Here is an 11287-nt window from a genome sequence, read left to right on the forward strand (position 1 = left end):
TCTCGGCCGCCGCCGCCGCCATCCCCGCGCCCAACCCGCGGCCCGAGGTCGCCTGCACCAAGGTAGGGCCGAGCCGCGCCGAGCCGCGCCGCGCCGCGCCGGGAGCGGGATCGGGATCGCGCTTTCCCGGCGGTTCCGGCGGTCGTTTTCCACGGAAAGCCGATGCGGGGCAAGGAGGCTCCGCAGCTCGGCTGGAGCCCGGGACCCCCCGGGGCTGTGCGCTCCCGGGGAGGGGGCTGCGAGCCCCAGGCCCGTGCGGGACCCAAGGGCAGGCACCCGGGAAGCCCGAGCCGGGCGGCCCGGTGGGCTCCGGGTTGGCCGGAGCGTTTCAGCCCAACGCCTTGTGTTGCGGAAATTGCCCACTGGAAAATTGATTCTGGCTGCAGCAGCCAGTCTGAAGCAGAAGTTGTGTGACCTGATACAACCAGCTTGATACTGCACATTGCCCAACCGTTGCCATCGGTGCAAATGAACCAGGAGCAAAAACTATCTGCGCTGCAGGGCGTGGGAATGAAGGGAAACCTGCTTTGCTTGGCTCTGGTAGTCTGCGCAGATTAGATTATTCTCCCCTTGCCCGCTGCCTGGGGAAAGCGCAGTTTGATCATCCGCGTGACGCCCCGGCGGAGGGCTGGCGCTCCACTTCCAAACTGCTGAGCCACTCTTTCCCTGGGCCGTTTCGCGGAAATCAGCGGTTGGCAGAGCGATCAGCGAGAGCAGGCCAGTTCTTGGCCAGCGCTACGATCTTTGCACTGACACAGATGGCGTTTTACGGGCTTGGATGTGTGGAAAAGTTCACTCTTCTTGAGAACAGAAGTGGGTGGTTGAAAAGCTAGTGCCTGGCCTCTGATTCTGTTTCAGGACAAAGTAATGCTAGTTACATTGCGTAAAATCGGCTAATAAAAGAAATGCTGCTAAAGCTCTAAAATCGTGTATAAAGCATGATGAAGCATTATGAAGCATTTTTTATGCCCTTCGGCCTCCTGAGCATCCCAKCATTGCTGTGCAGCTCCAGCTAGACATTCACATCTTGGAGGGACCTCCTGAGATGGGAACTACTTCTAATTCCCTTGTTTGCTGAGCTGTGATTTCTTTTTATTACTTCACGGCTTCGTCTYTTGTCGTGTACTTCCAGACTAAAACGTCTCCTTCATATCGGGGCACAGTTTGGAGTCCTTAGGCATGGAGTCCTTCTAGTTAAACAACCTGTTAAGATGCCGTCAAACAAAGCAAGCACTTACTGATTCCACCTAGATGTGGCTYGAAGGCTTAACGCTGCTTTGCTTTTTCTATTACAGATTTTTATAAATAATGAATGGCATGATGCAGTCAGTAAGAAAACCTTCCCTACTGTCAATCCAGCAACAGGAGAAGTTATCTGCCAGGTTGCTGAAGGTGATAAGGTAAATGTTGTCTTGACGAGATCAGAGTCTGTTTTCAACGTAAGCCAAATACGCAGCGATGGCAGAGCTACTTAGGTCAGAGATTAGTTAGCATGTTCTTCTACAAAGTGCCATGTAATCAAGTGTCTATAAAAATACCATGTCCAATGCCGCATTTGTTATTCCCTGCTACTGGTTTCTAGAAAACACCCTGGCTTTGCTTCTTAACAGTGATAAGAAGTGGAACACCGCTATGCTTTGCGGTACTGGTATAGTGGGAATTCCCACTTGGCATTGCTACAGGCAGGCTAACAGAAAGGTGTCAGAGGCAGGGTTGGAAAGGGTGGAGAGGAAGAGATGTGGTGTGAAAGGGAGCCTGTGTCCCGAGATTTGGGAGCTATCRTGGATGGAAGCTGCTGAGCCAGGCAGGGATGAACGCAGACACCTTTGCGGGCCACGGAYGCTGTGAACCTGAGTCACGGTGGGGAGGAAACAGAAGGACAGGATTCTCCTGAACTTCTGCTGYCCACACTTGGTGGGAGACTATCCACAGCCCAGGGAAATGAAAAAAAAAAAAGAGATAGTGGGAAGTAGATTTTCCCTGTAGCTTATCCAAGGCCCTTTTGGGGATCTATGGCAGAGCTGAAGTTTTTTTCCCAGCATTTTGGGCTCCTGCTACTGTCTGGGAGCTTGTCCCTATTCCCCAGTGCAGCAGAGAGTAAAGGAAATCCTTTGTTGTTTTTTTGGCCATGGGAGATTGGTTTTTCTTAGCAAGAGCCATTACAACAAGCCAGAACAGTGAACCCACTAGAAACAAGTTAATGCCATGACAGAACAAAAGGATGGATTAGAGATATTCGATCACGTAAAAAAAYCTTTAACTATCTGCTGGTGAAATCAAAGCAATCCTGAAATAGTATCAAAGCAGACCTCTGCAGCTTTTGCCTTGCCTTGTTGTAGGATACAAATATTAACCCAGCGGATGTTATTGCGGAAATAACTTGACAATGTGTGGACTCCACATAGCTGAAATAACACAGAGCGTAAGTGCCCGCGGTGGTGGTGCTTGCACAGCTGCTGCACCCATTGGTTTCACTGCGCCTTCAGCGTGCTSTTGCCCCGCGGATGCAGCCTGGGCGAGGGAGCCGTGGCCGGGCCGGCAGGCAGCGTTTGTGCGCAGGCTGTGCCGCTGGGCAGCGCTGCCCGAGCTGGTGCTGTTGAGGCAAGCGCTCCAGGTGCCGCAGCCCGTCACCTCTCCCGGTCCGGGAGCAGTGTGTGTCCTGCCGCCAGCGAAGCTGCAAGTCCTTGCCCTAGAAAGGCTGGTGCCAGTACCCAATTGTGCCATCTGGCTAGAGGCTATTTTCTTCCAGAGTCCATGGAGGGCTTCAGCTGTCTTTTTGATTATTTTTTTAATCTGTGATATTACTGACAACTCTCAGTATTTAGCTTAGTCTGCCAATGGACCTCTGTGGCCAGCCTGCTGCAGAAATCTTGAAGTGGCCACAAGAGCAGTGTTGCTGGCTGTTTTTGCAGGTTACCTCCTGGTTGGGAGGTTGGAGGTATCTGTCCGTTTGCTCCCGTTGCCCTCTGGCTAGCCAGGTTGACCAATGTGAGCAGGATCCTTTCTGCCTAGCTGCTAACTCCTTGTGTGCGTGTGGGGGTTTGCTACTCTTTTCTCACCCTCCTTGTCTGGATTCCTCTACAGGCAGATGTGGACAAGGCTGTAAAGGCAGCCAAGGCAGCTTTCCAGCTCGGCTCACCTTGGAGAAGAATGGATGCTTCTCATCGGGGGAAGCTGCTGAATCGCCTTGCTGACCTGATTGAGAGAGACCGAGCTTACCTGGCCGTGTGTATTGCACTCAGTGGCTATGCTCTGCTGCAGTCCCGAACTTTGGGTGGCGGAAGGCAGAGATGGGTGGTTTGCTCCTGTGGGGGCGGTTTGAGATTTCTAGCCACAGCGTACATGAGCAGAAGCCATGCAAGATAAGGCCGTATATCAGGGAACACTGTGTGCCCCTGACTGTCGGTGTCAAAAGACGCTTGAAGTGGGAGAGAAGGAGGGAGAAGGCAGATCTTGTGACTTGTATGCAGACTGTCACAGACCTTGGGGGTATGAAAACACTGGAGATTTTCAGAAGCCTTGGTGAGGCCCTGAGCAACCTGATCTGCCTTTGAAATTGGCTCTGCTTTAGCAGGAGGTTGGACTAATTGATATCCAGCAATCCTTTCCAATGTAAGTCTTTCTGCAATTCTAAATGGGAATGTGTCCTACAACTAAATCATTTCTTCCAGCCTGAAAAATAGACCCAGACAGTGCTATCATTCACTACTAGTTTKGTTGAGTTTGAAAACTTCCTCCTGTATCATTAGAGGCCAAGGGTTCATATACTGTGCCCCAGAAAAGGAGAGAGAGCATCTGTTTACTGTGTCCTATTTCTCAAATAAAGCAGCTCCAAGCTTTTTCAGAGGGCTACAAAAGATGGGGAAGTATTTTTGGAAAGCTGAAAGTTAGCACAAAGGCGAACATGCAGAACTGATTCAAAGATCAAACCAAGGGTTGGATCTAAACCTGTATGACTTTCCTTCCCCCACCTCCTCTTCAAGCAATCTCACCGTCTTTTGTAGGCGCTGGAAACTCTGGATAATGGCAAACCATACTCTATTGCCTATTTGGTGGATCTGGACATGGTAGTCAAATGTCTCAGGTAGGCATTGAGGCCACACCAACAGCACAGTAACACTTCATTCTCTAAGCTTGTGTTCAGCTGGCCTACAGTAGTTGAACATCTGCACATGCAGAAGACAGATGCCTCTGATTGAGGCACTGTGGCTGACAGGACTGCATCTGATTTCTTGCTTGTATTTGGTCCACAGCAGGGTAAAATTTGCCCCTAAGCCAGTGGCTCTTCATGTGTTTAAACCTAAGCAATCAAGGTCTTTCATGGGGGGCTCTGGAATGGGCCTACCTGGAGGTGAACMCATCATTGTAAGATGTGGATGTGACCTAAATCTCAGCTTTCAGGCCCCCCAGAGATATTARAGATCATGCCAAAACATAGCAGGTCACCCTGTGGTCTGGCTGGACCCAGTTTGTGGTCAGGTTGGGAGGAATTACCAAAAACACTCATTCATTTCGCTGGAGGCTCCTGCTTGCTCTCTAATGTATGTATGTTTCTCTTTCACTACATACAGGACCAAATGGCAGTGAGCTGTGTTACAGCGCAGCATGACAGAATGGATGTTATGCAACGCCAAATGCAAGGGACAAATGTTTGTTTTTACTATCTGCTTGGGAAATATTTGTATTAGTATGTATTTTAAGAAGTGACCAAAAATGCAAGGGAAGCAAATAGCTGAAAGAAATCTTTCTTATTTTCTGATAGCAGGAGACTTGTTATTCTGAATTCTGTGACTAAAATGTTACTGTTGACAGATATTTTGCAGGCTGGTCTGATAAATTCCATGGAAAAACCATCCCTCTAGATGGAGATTTCTTCTGTTACACAAGACACGAGCCAGTGGGAGTCTGTGGACAGATAATCCCAGTGAGTAAAATGTATCAGTAGTTCCTGCAGTATTTCAGGAATTCAGTGTTGCCATAAAGGGCTGTCTTAAAATGGAAGATATTATCCATTGCTAAGTACTGCTTCCTTCCAATGGGAAAGCAAGTTATGCTTGCACCAGCTGCAAGGGCTGTTACTTTGCTCTGGCAGCACAGAACTAACTTGTTGATTTCGTGGGCTGTGAGATTTTTTTTTCTTTTATTTCTTCTTTTTTTTTGTATTCGTGTGCAAAAAGTAGAATTTAAACATCTTTGTAGGAGTTACCCTGCTACCACAAACCTCTTAAATCCTGCAGTTTGGTGATCAAAYCGTTAAAAGGAATCATAGTTAAATTTTAAATTACTACTTAAATGACCATTTAGCATTAAAAACAAAATTCTACATSATGAGGAAACAAAGAACTAACATGGAAAACTTAAGTGTATGTGCCTGATCTTATTTCCGTGAAAGTAAAAGGCATAGCAAAATGGTTTGTTAACAACAAAGCCACATTAGGCAACGATCCRTGGATAGTATTACCTGTTTATAGAAGTACCTAGATTCTGGTTACTGTGTATTGTATTTGCATRTTTTTATTATTAAGATTACAGTTTTCCTGGACAAACAGAAGGCAGTGCTTAAAAAAAGGAACCAAATATGATGAAGAACAGTTAGGGAAGGATCAAARGCTGGTTTCATAGGTGCTGCAGCAGATCTGAATGAAGCTCACTGGATACATACTGATTAACTGAAAACTTGCAAGTTCAGATCAGCAAATACCTCCTTGTTTTTTAGTGGAACTTCCCGCTGTTGATGCAAGCATGGAAACTTGGGCCTGCCCTGGCAACYGGCAATGTGGTTGTGATGAAAACGGCGGAGCAAACCCCCCTGAGTGCTCTCTACGTAGCTAACCTGGTCAAAGAGGTGAGAGAAAAAGCTGTTTTCAACCAGCAGCCTCACTGTCACTGTCGGGTTGCAGTGTGATGCAGCCAAACTGGTGACTGCGTGTGACAGGAACAGAGAAGTGTTGTCAGATCTGCAGAAAGACTGCATTGTTTTGTATATGTTAGCATGTGATTTAGCAAAACACTCCTGTTTTTACGTGCATATGCGGAGGATGTCACTCTCGGTAGGGAAGGACTCTCTGAGGTTCAATGACATAACAAATCTGGCCAAGTGGTTAGACTCCACSTAGAGGAATGCTATACTTCAGGGTGAGGAGAAAGCTAACATACGTAGCTCCAGACTAAATTTGGGGCAGAGGRGAAGAAGACATGTTCACATCCTTGCAAACTAAACCTTAAAGCTAAGGACCTGGGAAATGAAAGTGAAGTAGGAGAGGCTCTGTTCTTTGTGGGTAACATTTTGAAGCGCTTCTAACAGGTCAGGGTAGGTGTAACCTTCGATTTGCTCTGTCCCACTGTGAACCGGCAGGCTGGATTCCCACCCGGCGTGGTTAACATCGTTCCTGGCTACGGGCCCACTGCAGGGGCTGCCATCTCTTCCCACATGGAGGTTGACAAAGTGGCCTTCACTGGCTCCACAGAGGTAAGGGAATACCTTAACCTATAAGCTCTTGGGGACATAAAGAGTATCTCATTGTTGTAATATCTCTTTTGTACAAAATACTAGAGGTGCTTTGCCTTCTGCAACTTCCTTTAAAAAATACAGCTGGCTTCAAGGGGTGACATTTATTTTCAATTTATGTAAGACTCTCTTTAGGTGCTTTCTTTAGAGCACTTTTTATTKTTTCTCTTTAGTTGCTCTTTAAAAGTGAATCTCTGAACAGACTTCAGTTGTTTCCTTAAAGCCCTGACAATGAAGACATTATTATTAAACTGCTGACTGAGATCTAAAACTAACTGCTCTGCTAGTTGTGCCAGTACATAGGAGTTTAATTCCTTGTACGTGTTCTTCTCCTGGTGCAGGTTGGGCATCTGATCCAGAAGGCTGCAGCAGAGAGTAACCTAAAGAGAGTAACACTGGAGCTTGGAGGAAAGAGTCCAAATATAATCATGTCTGATGCCGACAGTAAGCACCTGCTAGCTTAATATTTGATCTGTACCTCTTACTTTGGCTTTCTGCAAGCAAAGCTGGAGGGGAAACCTCTCCTATGTCACATGAGTCTCCAGCTCTGACAACATCTGGCTGTCCTCACCCAAACGCTTCCTGTGCCGCCTGCTGTAGCTGCCACATTTGTGTATCAACCCTTCTTCACTCCCACTTCTTTCCCAGTAGTGTGAAGAAGTTCAGTTATCAACAAATAACAATTGTTTCAGTATTTTCCTTCAGCCTRCTTCTTTCTTCCTCTTAGTTTACACATCTTGTTCCTACTCTTTGCTAGTATTAGCAAGTTCTAGTTCCCTCTCTTGTATATAAACACACTTTTGGTCTTGATAAAGCAAGACATGCTTTTAAAAGGCAATAAGGAAGGAAACTCTATCAGGTCCCAAAAACTGTGTCCTTAATACCTGATAATTTCAAATGGAAACTGTAATCTGCCTCAGTTCAGATTATTTTTTTCTCTAATATGGGGCGCTCATATGGATCTTCATACTAAATCTGTACTTAACTTGGGTCCTACCAAAGCATGGAAAATAGCTACCAGCTGAAAGGACTTTGTATCACCAGTGTTCCAGTAGTTGGCATGGTAATTGTTCAGAGAAGCCACTTGTGGAATCTTTGGTTGGTTTTGTTGTGTTTATTTATTTGTTTTTTTCTCTCCCCAATCTTAGTGGACTGGGCTGTGGAGCAAGCCCATTTTGCACTCTTCTTCAACCAAGGGCAGTGCTGCTGTGCTGGATCCCGAACATACGTCCAGGAAGATATATATAATGAGTTTGTGGAGAGGAGTGTTGAGAGAGCCAAGTCCAGGGTGGTCGGAAACCCGTTTGACTTCAAAACTGAGCAGGGACCACAGGTGAGAGCAGGAAGTCTCTTGAACTGTTAGTTCATGAAGTAGTCCCAATCTGGTTGTGCATCAACAAGTAGAATGAAAGGTTTCATTCATTCTCATCATTAATCTCCTTTGAACTGTGCCCATTATCACCTTGCTTATGCAGAACAAATTAGTTAATTAGCCGTTCCGATTTTTCCAAAATGTCCACTTGAAACTAGTATGTAAAAATTATCATCTCCCTTTGAAGCTGTCTTGGCAGTTTTACCTAAACAAGGAGTTGACAGAGCACAGTCACATGCAGAGCATGTTGCAGTAGAAATCTCTTTTATCCCCCCACGAAAGATCAAGCTGATCTGTCTGTCTTAATGGCTTCTAGGTAGATGAGGAGCAGTTTAAGAAGATCCTTGGTTACATTAGTGCTGGGAAGCGTGAAGGAGCCAAACTGCTATGTGGTGGCAATCCTGCTGCAGACAGAGGCTATTTCATCCAGCCAACTGTGTTTGGAGAGGTGCAGGACAACATGACGATTGCCAGAGAGGAGGTCAGATCTGCAGCACCTTTCTGTTTGTCAGCTTTTCACTTCTTCATCATTTTGCCTCCTCTGATGCAAAAACAGAGGTCTACAAGTACTAGATATTAATGAGTTATAAGTGGAAATAGGAACTCAACGCTTCTTAGAAGTTATCACAGCAGGCCAAGCTCCAGATTATATCTTGGCTGTTTTGCAATACCAGATGCAACACTGATACTTTGAATTTGACCTCCTGTGTAACTTCTTACATACATACATACATGCATGTGTATGTAACTGCAGCATCAACCACAGCCTGCCCTGGGATCGGTTTACACAGATTTTCATGTGATCGGTTTGTGTTTTCTAGATATTTGGGCCAGTCATGCAGATCCTGAAGTTCAAAACAATCGAAGAAGTAATTGAGAGAGCAAACGACTCCAAGTACGGTCTGGCAGCAGCAGTCTTTACAAAAGATCTTGACAAAGCAAACTATGTGTCTCAGGCACTGCGAGCTGGAACAGTTTGGTGAGCCTTGACACTTCCTTCTCTCTGAACTGCCAGAAGGTTTCCGTATGCTGTGATTTCTCGTTCAAGCTTACTCTTTGATAGCTTGTCTTTTCTTCAGATCCAATTTTACACATACTTCACCAAATAYAATGTCAGACCTTGAACTTTAATGACAACTTTTGCTAAAATTTAGGTATATTAAGCTTTCATGAGACCACTGGGAACTGATGAATGGGATCAGAAAAAAACTCCAATACCAGAGTTTGCCAAGACAGCAACTACTACTAGGCTYTGAGTGCCAGTAGTGATTAGATCATGAGAATGTCTGTGCAATTTTGGCTGCCACAAAATGTCTGCTTGCTGAGACTTTTCCATTAAGCAGTTCTGAAACTATAGATGCTTAACACTTGTTTCCTTTTCAGGATAAATTGTTATAACGTGTTTGGTGCACAAGCCCCATTTGGTGGCTACAAGACATCTGGGAGTGGGCGAGAGCTGGGAGAATATGGTCTGGATGCATACATAGAGGTGAAAAATGTGAGTATCCAGGTATCTGAGTACTTCCCAACCGTCTCCTGTACTACCAAATTGTGTATGAGCTTGCTGATATAAGCTGGCTTGAGAATTGCAATTCTTCTAATGCTTGAAACAAAATTGGAGCTGCACTTCTAAAGTAATGGCACACAAAACTCCATGTAACTGTATGAAAACAAAGCTAGTCTTGTTTCATACGGCTGAGGAAAATAAGGTATGTGACCTAATATCACAGTTGGAATAAAACTTAAGAATCTTAGTTACCAATTGCCTCTACCACTTGACACTGTCTTCAAGTGATCACTTTAGCTGTTTCTGACTGTAAAGAATACACACACATTGATCCTTTGGGAATATATTTGTGGAGAATTCCTCCCTAAGGAGCGTGTGCTGGGAGTGTACCAGCTGTAGGGAACAGCGTTTATCGTGGCGTCTGCTTCAGGTTCTCCCCTGCATAATGCTGCTGCCTCTCTGCTCATGAGTGTATAAAACTGAGCCCTGTCTCCAGTTAGAGGAAGCTAACTTGTGACATTTTTTTTTCTAGGTGGTAACCAAAATTCCACAGAAAAACTCATAAAAGACAGTAGCTTCTCCATGCAYTTGATCTATGCAGCTTCACGAGCTACAAAGCAAGAAAACCTCTTCTTAAAACACACAGAATTTAGGTGGAGAACATGTAACTCCGCGTGTAATTTCTAAAGAAGTGATTCTRTAGAGGATGCCAGAAAGTTTTTCTTTAAAACATTACTTGGCTTTAACATTTTAAAATACCAAATATGGTMAACTGACATACTCTTGTTGCATCTGTATTTAAGAATGTTTTTTTTTAAGAAATCGTTTCAATGCTTATCTAATCTGCAGGAAGTTTTTTAATAGCATCATAGCTAGCTGTATAAGCAAACAGCTGCTCCTTAACCTCTACACCTACATCCCTCTTCTGTAAGCTAAATGAACAGAGAATCAATTGTATAATGCAGCAGGACAGTAACATCTCAACTTGAATTTGTGAGGTGAGTTTGTTCTCAGTTGCTTGTACCCGCTCTCAGTGTCACACATAATAAACATTGTTGTCTTAGTAAAGGTAGTCTTAAATTTTGGTGTTTTTGTCTGTGTGCCAAGCAGAAACTCAAGTATATGCGCACGTTAGTATTTTCTTCCATGCATCAATACTGTAGACTCAAGCAACTATTAAGGTTTTCACTGGCTTTCTGTGCCTTGGTGAGTGCCTTTCAGAAGGTGTGCTAGAGCGGCGGTGGGAGTCACTCTTGTCTTGCAGCAATTAGATTAAGTCCTGAAATGTCAACGCTTAGGTGCTTTATTGTCCACCTCAGGAGGGCTGGAAGTCGCGTATGCTTTGAGGGGGAGGCGTCYTCCTTCACTCCTGAAGGACGCTGCGGTGACAGGGTAAGAGAGGCTTCTTTAGGCTTGCTCTCCTCTCCCATGGCCCACAAGGGGAGCTAGAGCCGGCGGCTCCAGCCGCCCTGCCCGAGAGGGCGGCGGCCGCAGCAGACGCCCGCCGCGCTCCCCTCAGGCGGGCAGCGACCGTTGGCGCCTCGGGGCGGCGCGAGCCCGCGCGCGCCCCCAGCTCTCGCGAGGCCTCGCGTCACCGCACCACTCCCGCGAGCTCTCCCGGCAGGGGGCGGGGCCTGGGCGCGCGGGGGCGGGGCCTGCGCCGGTCTCTTAGCCCCGCCCCGCTGAGGCGCTCATTGCGCCCACCCCGTCCTTCGCGTCATCAGAAGGGGTCCGCGGCAGGAAGGCCCCGCCGGGGGCCTTGGCGGCTGCGTCGCGCCCTTAGGGACGGCGGCGGGCGCCTGTAAACGACGCGGCCGCGGCGGCGGCGGCTTCTAAAATTCCCCGGTGGGAGCGGGCGGGAGGCGGGGGGCTCGGGCCGGCCCTCCGCGGCGCGCGCGGC

The 11287-nt window shown here is 46.7% G+C and overlaps 1 protein-coding gene across 1 annotated transcript; it reads left to right on the plus strand.

Annotated features, from left to right (window-relative positions):
- The first annotated feature begins 6 nt into the window (after positions 1–6).
- Positions 7–10455, plus strand: ALDH2 (aldehyde dehydrogenase 2 family member). Its single transcript, XM_085314505.1, has 13 exons — positions 7–62; positions 1296–1400; positions 3085–3225; positions 4005–4084; positions 4813–4924; positions 5717–5845; positions 6356–6469; positions 6850–6952; positions 7657–7841; positions 8197–8361; positions 8702–8859; positions 9264–9378; positions 9920–10455. Exons 3-13 carry the CDS (start codon positions 3151–3153, stop codon positions 9950–9952), a joined length of 1269 nt encoding a protein of 422 aa, XP_085170631.1. The 5' UTR covers positions 7–62; positions 1296–1400; positions 3085–3150; the 3' UTR covers positions 9953–10455.
- Positions 10456–11287: the final 832 nt, after the last annotated feature.

Source organism: Rhea americana, unplaced genomic scaffold (genome assembly GCF_003343005.1).
Source record: "Rhea americana isolate MKP2758 unplaced genomic scaffold, rheAme1 scaffold_405, whole genome shotgun sequence".
Lineage (NCBI taxonomy): Eukaryota > Metazoa > Chordata > Aves > Rheiformes > Rheidae > Rhea > Rhea americana.